The sequence below is a fragment of the Folsomia candida genome, unplaced genomic scaffold, assembly GCF_002217175.1.
Source record: "Folsomia candida strain VU population unplaced genomic scaffold, ASM221717v1 Fcan01_Sc008, whole genome shotgun sequence".
In the NCBI taxonomy this organism is placed as follows: Eukaryota; Metazoa; Arthropoda; class Collembola; order Entomobryomorpha; family Isotomidae; genus Folsomia; species Folsomia candida.
Window position 1 is genome coordinate 1908692 of NW_019091200.1, and position 18096 is coordinate 1926787.

At 37.5% G+C, this 18096-nt stretch overlaps 1 protein-coding gene across 1 annotated transcript; it reads right to left on the reverse strand.

Annotated features, from left to right (window-relative positions):
• Window positions 1-622: 622 nt before the first annotated feature.
• On the reverse strand, window positions 623-5461 carry LOC110852927 (protein piwi). The gene is made up of 10 exons (XM_022101103.2): window positions 5299-5461; window positions 4828-5206; window positions 4239-4548; window positions 4057-4166; window positions 3108-3972; window positions 2634-2791; window positions 2250-2549; window positions 2055-2179; window positions 1815-1981; window positions 623-1418 (listed from the first exon to the last, which is right to left on the reverse strand). Exons 2-10 carry the CDS (start codon window positions 5189-5191, stop codon window positions 1154-1156), a joined length of 2664 nt encoding a protein of 887 aa, XP_021956795.1. The 5' UTR covers window positions 5192-5206; window positions 5299-5461; the 3' UTR covers window positions 623-1153.
• Between the last annotated feature and the right edge of the window lie 12635 nt (window positions 5462-18096).

The following is an 18096-nucleotide window of genomic DNA, read 5'->3' on the forward strand; positions in this document are numbered from 1 at the left end:
CATTTCTTGCAATTTTGCCTTTACAGTGCAAGAAACGAAACACTGCCCATCCTCCTAATAAGTGCCGCCTTCCCTCCCAGTTTATTAGCGGAGATTAATTAACAACCTAGTTGCCAGAAGAGAAGGACGACATATAAATAATTTAACCCACCAAACCACCGTCCTCATCATTCCAAAAGGTGAACGTGGACGTGGACGTCGACCTGAGTGAAAGCAAAGTGACACAAAAAATGTGTGATTTTTCTCGAAATAAAAGATCCCTTCCCCGATAATGCAGACAGTTAGTTAAATTAACACCCATCACCCAACAGAAGAAAGAAATTGGTGGAGTTTAATGCATCGCATGACTCGATTTAATTACGATTGCGGCGTTATCTTAATGATAAGTAATTACTCTGTTTATGATTAGAGAGAGAGAGAGAGAGAGCATCCATTATTATCGCGAAATCATGTATTAACAAAGTCCAAACATGCCACTCACTCACCTCCACAAACCAACGAGTACGTAGTCACGCTATGCAAACCTTAAATAAAATAATACAATTATACAACAACAAACGTGCAATATTATGCCATCCAAACCGTTTTTTATGCCAACAAAATGCGACAATTTTCCTCTTAATTTTTTTTAGTGGAATATAAAAAGTTTCTTTAATTTCTCCGATAAATAATATTTCAACAATAACAAAGTGACGATTCATGATAACGACTAACAAGGTAAAACTGGAGAAAAATCTTAAAAATAAAACTACATCAGAGTTTCTGCGATAAAATAGTTGATTAATAAAAATGTGTATGCATGTCGCGAATAAATAGTTGATTGGACATCGCTCGACAAATGCATACACACGCAGATCTGATCTCGTTAAAGTAAAAGCTACATAAATTATTTAAGTATAAGTTAAATAAAGTTAAGTTCTTCGCTTGATAAATATGTATAAAATTCTGATTTCGTTAAAATATATAAAATTCTCTGTATGATAAATAGATCTCAGCTAAATTCTTCCTAAATTATTGATAAATAACAATAAAGTTCTGACAAATATATAAAAGCTCTGTGATAAATAGATCTCTTCTTCTTTTTGGCAAATAGACTAGAATATACTCGAAAATAAATATATATATTTGGTAAATAAATTATAAATTTTTCGTTCTAGAGAAAATGTAAATATTTTGAGAGCCGCTTGTTCGCCGCGCCTCCGTAGGACATTCCCGTGATGAAGGCGAGTTTATGAGCGTACTGGCAGGGCGCGGGGACGGCCACGGTTCCGGACCAGTTGAAATACATGTGACACATTTTGTACGTCAGCATCTGCATCTTGTCAGGGTCGAGGCCTTGCGAGTCGTACATCACGTTGTAACAGCACGGGCTCACGGTCCCTTGCCGGGCGGCGCAGGAGATGAGGAAGAAGTCGTAGCTGGAAAGATGAGAATTTAGGATTAGTAATGAGGCAAGATGAGATTTCGAGTAAAATAATAAAGTCGAAGTACAGTGGAATTATTGCGTGTCGCCTGATTTGCATATTTATTTTGATGCATTAGCCAGAGACAGAGTTTATTCATGGAAAGTCCATGTGGGAATAGTGAGACTTATGTAAATGAGGCGACCCGATGAGGCAAGGTGAGATTTCAAGCCAAATAAGAAAGTTGGGAGTAAATATAGTGGAATTTCTATTGCCAGTCACCTCATTTACATACAAAATTTGACGCATTAGCGAGAGACACAGTTTATTCAACGTGTATCACCGAAAATGGAGAAAGTAAGATGCAAATAAGGTCAATAATTCCACACGACAAAAATTTATTGGACTCACCGTTCCGGAAGTGTAATAACATCATCCACCACCGTTCCAGGGGCCGGATTGTCATACTTTCCGCCACGGTCCAGCATAACTCTAGAGTTGATCTTCTTCGTGACCACGATCAAGGTAAACTTGGGGAGGGGGAGGCCAGCATGGACGTAAACCTGGTTCAAAGCCTCCTGCGCAAAATAACCCCCAATTTTAAAATATTGTAAAAAAAATATTTTTTGTCAAAACTGGAAATCATTTTACCTGAAGCTGCACCAACTCCTGCGTCAAAACTTGTCCAAGCTGACCATCTCCGACGCCATCGCGATAGAAGACGATCCTCTCGGGGAGCCCTTGGTCTCTTTCTTCAGCAAATGTATGCAGACATTCTGAAAAAGAGGCAAAGTTTTCACAAAATTAGAAACAAATTTCAAACTGTTTCAATTTTTTTGGATTTACTTGTAAAATCAGACAGCAGAACTTTTGAGAACTCGTCGGGACCGTTGAAAACGGACGTGGTGCTGAAGTACTTGGCCAAAGTGGGGGTTATCGTGGCCACCATGGCTCCCACACTGCCGCCCTTGCTCCCTTTGGCTCCGTGGTACACATCGAATCCAACCACCATGAGTTTCTTGAGGGGGATTTTGATCGACCAGGGTTCCCCACCCAGCTTAGCGTTCATCTGGACGACCACCTTCGTCGCGATGGACATGAGTCCTTTCGACGTCACGTTCCTTGACACGAAGCATTGAGATGGAACTGGAAAAAACGAAGGTAATTTTTTTAGCATAAAATAAATTCTGTATCAATTTTTTTTGCGAAAAAATAATTTTTGCAACTTACTCCCCTGATCGACCGCCAAGCGCTTCTTGACCGCTCCGTAAGGTTCCGGTTTGTTGTTCGGCAGGATGACGAAGAGCATTTGAAGATCTTGGTGCTTCGCGACCAAGTCGTTGATCGCCTTCACGTAGCTCGTCCCCTTAATGTCGGCCAGTTTGTAGCTGTAAATAATTAAATAACAGGATTTTTAAGAGTGGGAAAATTGAGACGAATATTTTCTAAATTAAGAGAGCTGTAATCAGACAACAGGAATTTTTAAGAGTGGGAAAAGTGAGACGAATATTTTCTAAATTAAGAGAGCTGTAATCAGACAACAGGGATTTTTAAGAGTGGGAAAATTGAGACGAATATTTTCTAAATTAAGAGAGCTGTAATCAGACAACAGGAATTTTTAAGAGTGGGAAAAGTGAGACAAATATTTCCTAAATTAAAAGAAATTTTGGGAAAAATTAGACAAATATTTTCAAAATTACTCACACTTCCAACGGATTCCCAATCCTCATATTTAACGGAGCCGACACCTTGGACATCGTCCTGGTCAAATTGTCCACGCCAGGGGCATCCCTTTGAGGCACGATGACGACCCACCTCTCCAAATTCACTGTCGTCAGCATCTTCTGATTTCTGAACGCTTTTGTCCAATCGCCCTTGTTATCCGCCAACTCTTCCCCCGAGGCAAACACGATCTTCTCCGAGCCCAAGGTGCGACCCTTCACGGGGGACAACTTCCTCTCAAACTCGAGCCCCCAATTTTTCAACGACTCTCCCAAGGGGACCTGACTGTCGGAAATCTTGGAGGAGAGACGGTCCATGAAGTGGGTGATCTCCTTGACACGCTCTTGCGGTCCGACATGCAAATATTTGCTGAGTTCCTTCATCAACGTGAAGTTTTCGCGCATCTGGTCCGTCAGTCCGGTCAGTTGGCAAAGTTCCGGGATGAGATTGATCAACTGGTCTTCGCCGCGGTGCAAGTCTTTCTTCCCCGGTTTGGCCACCAACATTGGCTGCTTCAGGTCCGTGATGGTCTGATTGTAGCGGTTCTGGTAGTACTCGACGTAGCTGATTTGCGACATGGTTCCATCCCGCGCTTTCGTTTCGAAGGTGCAGGATGGCGTCGTTTTGAAGTCGATGTCCGCAATTCGGTAGGTTTTTCGGTTGTACGCGGTCATCACGATGGTGTCCAAGAGCTGGGCTTTTATGGCTTCTTCGGCATTCCCACCGCGGGCGCCTTGTTGGATGGTGCGGATCGTGGCGAGCACGTTGTCGAGGCGGAGGACCTTGTGGGTCGTTTCGACGCAGAGGAGGACGTCGTTCTCGTGTTGGCGGAGGGATGTGATGAATCCTGAATAAATAAGGAAAAATAGAGATAAGTTCGCAGCTAAACTATGTCGAAAATGTGTCGAAAATATTGAGATAACAAACTTACCCGGCCATAAAGTCAATCTGTGTGCGTTTAAGCAAATCGCGGCCGTGTGGTCGTAGAAGTTTCGTCCCATTTCTTCCAACCCCATGCCAAACAAGCAAGTTCTCAAAATCCTGTAGGAAAAAAATTCAAATATCATGAACAGTTCTCTCGTTTTTTGGGAGTTTGAAAGTGTAAAAACTTACAAGTTGTAAAAATGCATGTAAGTCGGGTCGCCAGGTTCAACGGGTCCATGATACTTGATCTTAACCGTAAAGGTCCCTTCAGTCATTTCTTGTTGGAAGATGAACGGGGATGGTTCGAGTGGTCGTGAATTGTACATTTTCATCCCGTCGAAAATGTAGGCGCCCAATTTGTCCTTATTTTTTCGCAGCATTGCCTTCATCATCGCCTTGGAGTCACATTGTGGTTGGAATTCGACATGATACTCGTGCAGGGTCCAGAGAGGGGCGCGTTTCAGGCGGAAATAGTTCGTAATCATTCGAAGATGTTCACCTACAAAATATTTTAAAATTGTTCAGTTTTTTTCATACATTTTCGCCAGAAGTGTTTAGTTTCTTGCGGGTTTGCTACATTTCTTGCAGTACAAGGTAAAACAGTGCAAGAAATATGCGCCATCTAGCCACGCGATGTGTGAACTTTAGCGGCGGGAAGCGATTTCTTGCACCTTGCATTTCTTGCAGGTCAAAATAGCACCAACAAACTACATTCTTGCAGTTATTTCTTCCAAGTGGTTACTTTTACTCGAAAAAAAAACAAATTTCGAAAATTTACCTTTCGTTCCCTGTTTCGATTCCAGCGTGATCGGCCTCGTCCTGATTCGATAATCTTGAAAAAGGGAATCCGATTGGCGGAAACCTCGCATCGATCCCCGTTTCTCCGTATCCGAAGCAGCGCTACTGGACACCGACGCGGCCGCGGTTTCATCCGAAATGCTGAGCTGCGCGACACGGGCGGTCGTCTCGGGAAATGAGGGTGCTCCCGGTGCGACCACGGGTCGCTGCAGGTGAGCAAGTGAAGGCTGGTCATCATGCGCTCGGGGGATATCTTCTGCGCGAGGACGGGGCGAAATGGAACGGTGAACCCGAGCACGGGCACGACCTCGACCAATTCCGGGGGTGGGGCGATCAGAATTCATGATGTGTAGAATAAGCTGGAGGGAAAAATTAATTTAGGGTAAATTAAATTGTTCGAAATTTCTGAGGGGGGAGGGCAATTTCTACTCTGATTATTATTATTGCGTACCTTGAACTTTGTAAATTAAGCAGGCCGACTTGTCCACGTTTAGTTGATAGATGTGCTTCGTCCTTGTATTAAATCAATAATTCATCAAAAATTAATACAAATCTGGGACGTGCGGAACGGCGCGGCAAACTATTTACTCAGATCTCCAGAACGAAATGGAGTTTGGTCGAGTTGTCACTCATATTTATAGCCTCCGTTTGCGGACAATGTCCTCATTTGGATGTTCAAAGTTTGACAAATATTTAGTTGGATGATCGCGTTGCACAAGTCGGCAGCAGACAGAACGATAGATTGATGCACAAAAGGGCAGCAGATTTGCATGTATGCAGCAGATTTGTGTGCATGACAGTTTGCGCATTATTGATTTGACTATGGATCGAAAATTCTTGGCTGCATCTCATTTACACAGGTAGAAACATTTAACGATAAACATGAAATCAACATTTACTTACATTTTTGCATCAAATTTTGCATGAATTTAGAGTTTCTTGCAAACATGGGATCGAACTTACATGTTTGCATGCATTTTGGCATGAAGTTTTGCACAAATTTAGCATGCCTTGGCTTGGACAGACCTCAACGTATGAATACATACATATGCAAATACATACATAAATTATGAAACACGGCTAAAATCTTTACAGGAAATGGCCATCCAAATCTTTATCTTCCCCAACAAAACCTCAACACCAATTTAATCATGTTTTACGCAACTGAATAATTTACGACGGTCAAAATCACTACTCAATTGCTCCAATTAAAACAAATACATGAAAAACAACTAAGTAAACAAACAATCAGACATGTCCATCTCGCAAGAATTAGTATTAATTAAGCCAATTTTTAATGTAAGTTGTAAATTGTGAGATAATTAGTGTCAGTTTTTCTTCGGGAAAGAACCCAGGAAAAAATGGTAAAAGCTCACGTCCCAAAACCACCGCCCCGAACAAATACACGGAAAATAAAAGAAAGAAAGCGGATTCATAAATAGTAGCTTTACAAGCGAGATAAGATGTTATCAAGGGTAAAACCTCGAACTAAATGGCGCATACACTTTTATCCTCATAAATTAAATCCAGTTTAGCTAATTAACTTGAAAAACTTTGACAAATGAGGCACCACATTTTTTGAAATGGTCCGGATTTCGCACATTACTCACCCCCACCAACCACCACCCAAATATTTCTGGTTTCCTGCAGAAAAAAAGGCAAGGAAATCTGCACTTTTGATCGCGGAGAATCATTACTCTCTGTCTTATCAGCCATTGTTTCTACATATTTCTACAATTTGCTTGTGCTATGTACTCTTTTTGTTCTTCTTTGTTGTGGTTTGCGAACATACGTCTTGGCAGGAGAGAGAGGATTATTGATAAGCGGTACGATAAGATATTTATAACTAACGAACCGACCACTACCACTGACTTATCCTTTCCGCATCATCCAGTTTTTTTCTGCTGGGTGGTATCCACTTGGACTAAAATCCTCTCCTGTGTTGGAAGCAATTAGTCATAATTAAGTGGTATTAAAGTCAAAGCCATTTATTTTCTTGGGCGCTGGCTGCTTGGTTTATGTACAATTACTTATTTGCAAAAGTGTGCATATGTAGTTTCTGATATTCGCTCATCCATGCCGAACTGGGTGCTCATTTCCTTACACATTGTACAAGTTGGCCTTATCTTCTGGCATTAGAATAATAATTTACCTACTACAAACAATTTGCATTAGTGGAGAGTGAAGAGAAGCAGCAAACTGATCGCGTATATTTTTCGCATCTCGCCTCAATCTACGTCAACATCCATCACTCTCCGTATCCTGCTTGTGAATTTGTATTTATCCTGGTTTAGGCAAATATCTGTGTGTAAAAATTATTTACCTGAGAAAATCTAACCTTGCAGAATTTCTGCTACTTTTATTTATTTATTTATCATTTACAAATTAGTTGGCAGTTTATCATTTAGGTATTTTTACCTTGTGAGAAATGCGAATAAATAAAATGTATGCAAATATTTATTTATTTCGCAATGTGGTGGTCTTGGTCGTTAATTGTCACAATGTCATGCCACTCATCCGAGTTTATCGTCCCGTTGGATGACCTTTTTAATTACGAGTTACATACACACTCTTAATTAAAAAAATATTTAAGACGGAAACAACACCAACACCAAGCTCCAAAATTAAAACAAAGTCATTTCCACTTCTCGGTTTGCATGCATTGCATTTACGTAAGTGAGACGGAAGAAGTCATGAAAATTCGTGTGTCACACCGAATGAGATGAATCTGTCATAATGTGAAAACTGAGAACTGTTGACACGCTGGGAAAGACAGTGACAATGACACCACGACAATGTCGTCGAGTTGTGTCCTCACCTCAACCACCACACGTCACACACAATTGACACTCTGTACAGTTTTTTTATGGCGAATAAAATGTACTGCACGCAACCCGCGATGAATGAGGTTTGGGTTCATTGTTGTCGTAAAAGTAATTAAAATTATGTTTTTTTAAAGAAAAAGTTGCATCTTGAGTTCTTCATTCATTAGACATTTTTTTATGACGGTTTATTTATTTATTTATTTATTTTACGGGCTCGTTCCTCCGTCTTCTTGCGTTTTGGTAGGTGTGGGTAGAAACGGATGTTTGTCTCAGTTTTGGAGAGAATTGATGTGATGGGATGGGTTGGAAGTGCGTGTTTTAATTATTTTGTTAGAAAAGAGACGATGTCTCAATCTTTACGGGGGAAAAGATTTCAGGTTGAAGGCGAAGACATGTTTAACGTCTGAAATTCATATGTATATTCTAAAAACTTGTTATTGATCTGTAAAATTTGCATCTGTCTAAATTCGCAAAAAAAGATTACAAGTCGAAGTTGAAGACACGTTTAACGCCTGAAATTCATGCACATATTGTAAATAAAGACTTGTCATTGATCCGCAAAGTTTGCATCTGTCTAAATTTCCATTTGCAATGAGACATTGATCCTGCAAATTGTAATCTCACAGAATTGGCAGGTTTATTTTACAACATAATAATGCACCCAAACCTGGCCTGCTTTCTGCAAACGATCCCATTGTTACTAAATAAATAATCTCATTGTCGCCCCAATTTTTATAATTACCTGTATACATATACATTCTCCACATTTGTGGCCTGGTCTGGTCTGGGTTCGCTTTTTGGCATTGTTTTATTATTTGTGGTGGGTGATCTCATCAGCGATAATAAAGCTTTACATACATACTCGACTCTTTTTTTTACTATTTATGATACGATAATAGGAATGCTTGCAGGCTCCTTATTTATTTGGACAGAGAGAGAGAGAAAGGACCACTTTTTTACGAATGTACACACCGGAAACCAGGTTTGACTCTAACTCCCATCATCATGTCGGATATACGTGTTATCAAAAGTAAGCCATCTTATCATACTGGCCCATCTCGCTCTCACTAAAAACAGTAGCTCTATACTCATTCCAGTCCAATCCAGTTGTACGTTACGTTACGTATTATCTCATATGCATGCCTGCCTACTTACTTACCTGGAGGACAAAATACAAGCCAACCTATTAATTGGAGAGAGGCATGCTTACTATTTTCGAAAAGAGCACTATTTTTCCACTTTGACACTTTACAACTTTCAATTTGGAACTTTTCCCTTATTTCATTTTTAATTGGTGACAAAATGATAAGTAGTTGTCGGTTGGTTAACCGAAATTGTGGACGTGGACTTATGGCCACCGCACAACGGACCAATTTATATTTATGGAGAAGGCCCACTTCCTCCATCCATCCATCCAGAATATGCAGCCTGGCCTGTGTGCATGTAATAATTGCAGACATCATATCATATCTGGACAACGATCTGTCAGCGGTGTGGCATAATGGGAAGTATTTTTACTTGTTTTGCTGCTCCACTTTTTTCTCCTCCGGTTTTTTTAATTGCCCGATTAATTTCAGAGATTAGAAACAAATAAGGAGGAAACATGGAACGTATTTATCCATCTGGTCGGACTAAATATGCGCTTTGGGTGAACCTGAACTTGAGAAAAGTGTATGTACGCGTTTGTGGTTAATTTTGACATAAATTGGTGGGATTATGATGACGGGGAAGTGAAGTGAAGTGAGTGAGCTCTTGGTTAAATGGAGGGGAGGAGGATGAGGTGGGTCTGGTCTGGATACATAAATTAACATAATTATCATTTCAGTTACGTTACATAGTATGGTTTTAGTGTAACAATTTATTTATGTAGTTTCCGGAAGGAAGTAGAGTAGAATTTGGATTTTGATGGGAGAAGAGATACGTATATTACGGATAATATTTAATAGTGTAGGAAGAGGACGAGGAGAGAGATGGGATGCATGATAGCAAAAAAAAATATGTGACTGGACTGCAATTTTTATGGGGCATATATAGTTTCGGAACGTGGGAGTAAAAAAAATGATGGCAATGGTTGTTTCTGAAAATTTAGGAAATTTGAGATTTGCAAGAATCGACGGCGAAAGGGAAATTTTGTAATTGTTTATTTTGAGACTTAATTTCAAAGGTTAGATATATTCGGTCCACAAGTCATTTTAGACGTTGGTTAGAAATTTGATTGGAGTTTTTGATGTAAAATTATCTGTTTCCAAAATTGAAAAATAATCGTACTTACACTTATTATTTTTAAATATGTCAATTAAAAAATATGTTAATAATATGATAGAATTGTTGTTTTTGAATAGTTGGGAATTTGAGATTTACCAAATTAGACGGCGTAAAGGAAATTTTGTATTATTTTAAAAGATAATATAAAAGATTATACAAGTGTGTGTTTTGCGACGTTGGTTGTAAATTTGCTCGGAATTTGGTACACATTTCTCAATTTCTAAAAATTACAAGTAACAGTAAATTATTATTTTAAATATGTAAACTAAAAATAATTAATGTGGAATTGTTGAAAATTATGCGTTAATAAGTATCAAATTGTTAGGAATCTACAGTGTGAAGGGAATTTTATAATTATTTAACCAGACTATGGTAAAAGATGGATGAGTTGAGCTGTGCCACTGTCCTTTTTAGACGAATTGGATGTAAAATTCTCAATTTCTCAAAACAACAGTAAATTAAAAACTATATTTATGTGGAATTTTTGTTGCTGAAAAGGGAAGTTTTAGATTTAATTGTTAATTTAATATAAATATATGTCAAAGTTTAAATTATATGTTTATGTTATAGTTTAATAGTTAAATGCAAAGAATCTGCGGCGTTAAGGTAAATTTTAAAGTTATTTATAACTAGCGTATAAGCCCGTCTCCCGCCGGGCGAGCGAGAATTACCAGATGCAAAAGAATGTCGGAAGCCGAAGTGAAAGCAAAGAAAGTCAAGTTTAGACTGGCGCGTATTAAATGTCTAATGGTAGTTATCTTGGGCTGGTTGTAGCCTTGACTCCGATTTCACTTTAACTTTACTTTAAACTAAAGTGGCGGATCCTGGATACCCATGACAGACTTCCAATTCTATTTAACTTCAAACTAAAGTGGCCATGATAATCACCCCCAGACAACTACCATCAGATAACCACCCATGACAGCCACCCATAATAACCACCCACGATAACCCCCCCAGATAACCACCCATGACAACCCCCCATGGTAACCACCCCCAGATAACCCCCCATGATAACCACTTCCAGATAACCACCCATGATAACCACCCCTAGATAACCCCCCATGATAACCACCCATGATAATCACCCCCAGATAACCCCCCACGATAACCACCCATGATAATCACCCCCAGATAACCCCTCACGATAACTACACCCAGATAACCCCCCACGATAACTACCCCCAGATAACCCCCCACGATAACTACCCCCAGATAACCCCCCACGATAACTACCCATGATAACTACCCCCAGATAACCACCCATGACAACCACCCCCAGATAACCACCCATGATAACCACCCCCAGATAACCACCCCTAGATAACCACCCATGATAACCACCCCCAGATAATTCATTGGTAAAGTGTGCACTGGTGAGCACTGCAACTTGTGTCTTGTCAATACCGACACCAGTTGCACAAAAGTGGAAGTGAACACATGTGTTCACTTCACACTTTTTGTGTCTTGTCACCACCTCCAAAAAAGTGTGAAGTGAACACATGTGCACACTTTACCACTGAATTTTCTGGGGGTGGTTTTTTATGAGTGGTTATCTGGGGGTAGTTATCGTGGCGGGCTATCTAGGGATGGTTATCTGGGGGTAGTTATCGTGGGGGGTTATCTAGGGGTGGTTATCTGGGGGTAGTTATCGTGGGGGGTTATCTGGGGGTAGTTATCGTGGGGGGTTGTCTTGGGTGGTTATCTGGGGGTGGTTGTCATACAGTGGTGATCTGGGGGTGGTTGTCATGCAGTGGTGATCTGGGGGTGGTTGTCATGCAGTGGTGATCTGGGGGTGGTTGTCATGCAGTGGTGATCTGGGGGTGGTTGTCATGCAGTGGTGATCTGGGGGTGGTTGTCATGCAGTGGTGATCTGGGGGTGGTTGTCAGATAGTGGTTATCTGGGGGTGGTTGTCAGACTGGTTATCTAGGGAATTTATGTTTTTAAATAAAGAATTTAATTTGAATTTTCGCGCCATTCGAAACTCAACTTTCTCCACTTTCACTTCCGTAACGGAAAATTACTTTCACTTCCGTTGCAGACAAACATTTCCAGCTTATAATATAGATGAGACAAGGTAAAAGATTCACCAAGATGTTGCTCGCAAAGACTTTTACTCATTTCTTACAAATTTATTCCAAAGTGCAAGGAATCTACGGCGTAAAGGTAAATTTTATAATTATTTATCACAAAACTTATGATAAAAGATTATTGACGTCTCTTTTCAGACGATTTTGATTTAAAATTCTCAATAAAAACAAAATAAAAATAAAACAAAATTCTCAATATCCAACAAACAACAGTAAATTTAAAAAAAATTGGAATTATTTTTCTGAGAGTTTCATAAATTTGAGATTTCCTAAATTGTAACTGATCTACGCCGTAAAGGAAAATTCTGAAAAATCAAATATGTATTTTAATAACTTAGATATTTTATCTGCCTTTGTTTTATTTGTATTTTACTCAAAAATTACCAATTTTTAAAAATAACAGTAAACCAACTTGCACAATAATTATACAAATAAGAAATCCCTCACTCGCTCACTTGGCTCTCAATGGGTAGCATTTGATTAAGATCTGCATCAAGGGAAACATTATTTCCTTGCTAAATTATTGTTTGTACAAACATTTCTTCCGGTCGTGGAAGAATATGTTACAAAAAGTCTGAGATTTCTGCGATACCACGGCCGATTCATTCTGCATGAACATATTTAGCTACTGATTTTGATTCTCAATTTTTTGCCAAAATTGTCAAACACGAACGACGAAAGTATACACAAATTTAATCCATATTTATTCTGATTGCACAGATTTTTAAACTCCTTGCTCAATTTTTGGCCAAAATTGCCAAAAACGAAATTCAATCCACACGCATTAAATTTCTTGGAGTGATTTATTCTGGTTGCATTAAGCTTCATTTTTCAGTTTTTAAAACTCCATTTTCAATTTTTGGGGACAATTGTCAAAGTATAAACTCAATCCACACGTTTTAAACTTCAGATTTTGAAACCCCATTCTCACCTTTTGGGCACAATTATTGTCATCCACAAAAGTACAAAAACCTCAATCCACACGTCTCGCCGTGAATTCTTCTCCACCCAAAAGTACTGATTTGTTCTCGTGATTAATTACTCATTAAGTTCCATCCATGCTCCCATTTAGCCACCTCACCCTCACCCTCCCAAAAACAAAGACGAATCTTCACTCATTAACACAACCAACCATTTCACATCCAAGTCAACTAATCTCCACTTCCCATTCATTAAAATACTTTAATCCGACATCCTCCAGTCCAGTCCAGTCACCAGTACAAAAAAAATAAATTTTAATTGGACCATCAGTCACAACATGGTGACGATGCGTATGAAAAACGGTTTTAAAACTTTAATTGCTTTACAATCTAGTAAAAGTCTTCTTTTTCTTCCATGTCCGACTACCCGCTGCATAAGTTACGTATTTAAATACGGATCCTGCAGGAGCCGTGTATAGCAAGTAATGAAAGGACGGCTTGGTGGGAGGAGGTCAAAGGTCAGCAATAAATGTGATATCGGCATCTCCCATCAACCAACCAACCAAGTGAAGTTTCATTAATGAACAATGAAAAATGAGTACGCAGAGTATTGCGCTTACATAAATACATACGTACATTTTGACTGATGTCGATGCATGCATGTCGACGCCACGCTGCGTTATGGGAGTGGGAGCTAGAACAAATGAGTAAATAAATTCAAGTTTTAAAAATTCCTTGCAAATTTTTATTTTTCCATCCCCCCAGGAAATAAACGTTAATAAATTCCTCTCATTTTTTTCAACAGGTATAAACTTCTAAAAAAATATTCCCCCTCTACAAAACGGGGATTTCCTCAGTTGTCGTTTAAAATCCAATTATTCTCCTTCCATATTGCATTTAGCAATCAATAAAATTGTTTTCTGGGTTGGTGGCATGTGTTGAATTGCATTGTTGAAAAGGTAATATTTAGCAATCTACAACAATGGTAATAAAGTGAGAGAAATACAAGAAAGATAAGCAGCTAACCAACCAAGCAAGCAAGCAAAGGATAAACTTTGAACTTTCTCTTATCGATGGAATCATCACCAGCAGCATCGTCAACTTTTCCTTATATAATAAGTCCTGTTAAGTCGAAACAATGGATAAGCTTGTAAATAGATACGTTTTTATTTTATGAAGTAGCAGCAGCAACAATGCTTTATTTTTGTGGTATGCAAATAAGTAAACAAGTAAATGCATTGGTTACAGAGCTATGTACTTGCTTATATAATGGTAAATTAGAAATTGGCTTTATATGAGGTGAAGTGAGACCGAGTTTAACCACGCTGAGTTTTATACTCGTGTAATTAGTATGCGATCCGCATGAGATGAGAGAAGAGGAACGTGAGAAAACGCTTATGTTGATTATGCAAGGCGTGAAATTATGCTAAATAAATAAAGAGTAAAACAGCAAAGGAAAAGGATTTAAATTTTCTTGTGGTTTTTCAGGATGTTAGAATTAAGAGGAATTATATATTTGAGTTACAGAGGAGTGTCTTTAAAGTGGGGATGAATTTGATGTAGGGCTTTTTACATCTATTTAAATATTTCTGTAATGTTATCTTTTTAGATGAAATTTGGAACGGACAAAAATTTTGAAATTTTGGCCAAGTCTGACGCTGTTTAATTAAAATTATGTTTTTTAGCGTACGCTTGTCAAGAGAAAAATAGGTCCCAGAGTTTGACAATCTTCAAATTACGAACTAAACTTTTTTTGGGCATCATTATTGTACCTATATTATACAATAATTCACTAATGTTCTACTAAAAAATTGTTTATGTATCTATTTGTATTGCTCAAAACTATTTTAATTTTGGAAATTTGGTCAAGTTTGACACCGTTTAATTAAAATTATGGTTTTTATGCATGCTTTTCAAAAGAAAATAGATTAAAGAGCTTCTTAAATTCTTAGATTCTTGACAATCTTAAAATTACAAACTAAATTCTTTGGGCAGTAATATTTTACCCGTATTTTTATAATAATTTTCCAGACCCACAAATATTTTACACCATAAAAATTGTCTATTTAGTATTTATTTATTTGTAAATGTTAAATTATTTCTACTTTTTAGAATTTAGCCAAAGTTTAACACCGTTTTATGGAAATCATATTTTCTTTATTTGTCAAGGCAAAATAGGTTCCAAAGTTCGGCAATGATTAGTGTATCATTTAAACATTATTAAAATTATTTTTTTTTAATACGAACTTTTTTTGGGCAGCAGTTTTTTATTCGCATCTTCTAGAATCACTAATGTCACACTATAAAAATTTAGCATTTATTTGCATTAGTCGAAAATATCTTATTTTATTTTTTTAGCCAAAGTTTGACACCATTTTATTTAAAATTACACTAGTTCATTACCTTTGTAAAAAAAAATAGGTTGCTGTTCCTCTTTTCTATCATGAAAATCAAATTATAAACTAAATTCATTCGGAAGCAGGCATATCGTAGATTAAAATTTTACTTTATTTTACTAATAATCCATCCCGACTCGATAAATAAATTTTGCGTGATAAAATTTATTTATTTATTTGTATTTCTCGAAGCTATTTTATTTTATTTTATTTTCGAATTTAGCCAAAGTTGGACACCGTTTCATGTAAAATTATACATTTCAGTACCAATTTAAAAAATAGGTACGTTCCTCTCTTCAAGTAATAGTTTTCATGAAAATTGAATTATAATAATTATAATTCAATTTACATGTTAAGTTAAATTATTTAACTTCATTCTGAATCAAGCCTACTCCTAGTTTTACCAATAATCAAGCCAAACTCACTAAATAAATTGCAAATGATAAAAATTGTTTGCTTATTAATTCGCATTAGTCGAAACTATTTTATTTTTTAAGCCAAAGTTTGACACCGTTGTATTTAAAATTACACTGTTTCATTATCAATTTAAGAAATATAAATAGGTCGTTTTCTTTTTGTAGGTTGGATACCTATTCATGCAAAATTATACTGTTTCACTGCCAATTAAAAAAAGTTGTTTCCAGCTCTTCTGTAATAATACATCATGTAATAATTATCAATTATAAACTAAATTCATTCTGGATCAAACTACTCCTAATTTTACCCATAATCCAGACTCACAAATAAATTTTACACAATAAAAACTCTTTTTTTTCATGGGTCCCATATTTTAGTGAATTTCAACCCTCTATTGCAAATTAACAAGTGTTTATTTATCCACATTCGAGATTGAAATTAAGCACCACCACACCACCACCATACCACCACCATGACTTTCAGAAGAAGGAAGGAACAGAGAGAGAGATCAAGAGGTGAAAATTGTTCATGCATACTAAAATCTACCCCCACTGGAGAAAGTTAATCGATTTTTATTGACGACTCATTACCAATAATTGAGCTCACTGAATACGAATTTGTATCCAATTTGCACTCGCGTCGAATTGAAAAAAAGGTGTCAATTGGTGGTTGCAAAACACAATCAATCGTGTTCACCATTGTTCATAAGAAAAATCGGTAACCATGCACGAGTCCCATTATTGTGTTTGATCGTTCATTCATTCATTTTCATTTATCGTGTCGAATTCCGATGCGAGCAAGTGATTATCATTATCGTTTTACGTATTTACAGGGTTGTTGTTTTTGGTTGGTGGTTGGATTACGTGGTCAGTCGCTGCGGGATCTCACACCTTTTCCCATGTAGACAATGGCCACGTCCTTTACATGCACACACCTCCCAAATCTTGCCAAAAGACTAACCAACCACGAAATTGGTGCGAACCGTTTCCATTTATTACTTAATAATAATAAGCATGTAAATAGATAATTTCTAAATTGGAAATACAAAAGTTTGAGTAAAATGGTGCTAGGTAAAAGTGCAAAGTATGTAAAAAAAATGACCATGTTGCTAAACCTTAGTGGCTAAAATAAAATATTTAATTGTAATAAAGATGTAATATATAAAAGGTTGGCAACTTGACTAAATCGAATTGACATATTTATAAGCAATAAATGAATATTTTAAATATTAACGTAGGACTCGATGACTCATTACTAAAATCGCCACATTTGTAATCATTTCTCGGCTATCATAATTTATTTTAAAATTCTGGACGACAAATTTGTAGTCAGTAAGTTAATTAATAGAATGGAGATGGGTTTTTGGAAGCCAGCTTCTAAGAGTTCCGATTTTTCTGAAGGCTTCTTAAACTTCAGATTTCTTCCTTCAAAAACTGTCAAAAGGAGTGTGTATTAAAAAAAACGGCAACTCCCTGCTCAATAAGTTTGTTGTCCCGAATTTTAAAATAAATTACAAGAGCCAAGGATTGATTACAAATGCGCGGATTGTTCACAATATTTTAGTGTAAATGTGACAAAATCCAAATATGTACACCAGATTTACGTACATACAAATGCAAAATTCTTACGCAAACATTAAAACTATTTGTCACACAAAATTTGATATTTATCCACAAATAAATGTACATACATATTTTAACCCTTGCGACATAATGGTTTTGACCTCTCCGTCCATACCACTTTGACCCATAAGCATCATTCCTCATTACCATTTATTAAGGTCCCCTGCGTAGCTTGGAATTTTATTACTCTCTCATCGCCTCCCCATAAAACGCTCACTTAAATACTTTTAATTTCAATTCCACTCCAAATCGAATTGATTGAATCTCTTATTAAATAGTTGGATCTCTTACTGCTGTTGTTGCTTCTGCTGCATACCAGTCACTCAGCACCAAGCAGATAAAAAACTACTGGCCCACCAGCCCCTGACAAAAAATAAATGAATCAGAAATTAACCCTGAATCCATCCATCCATCATTCATTTCATTTCACTCGAGAAGACCAGACCACCACACGTCACCTCATTAATATTCTTAATTCTATACTCATTCACCAAGTCTGACCATCCATCAATCAATGCGTGTTCAATTTTCAGGGTCTCTTGCCTCACAATAATTTATCAGAAGGTGGCAATGAGTGTCCCTTCGATTCATTTTGCATGCACTTGGTTACAATGGAGGTCTTCCAGCGGGTGCTCTCCGATTTTGAGCAAATTAGTGTCAATCGATCACAAATTTAATTCATATGAAATTTGCAAAAGACACGATCTCCCAAC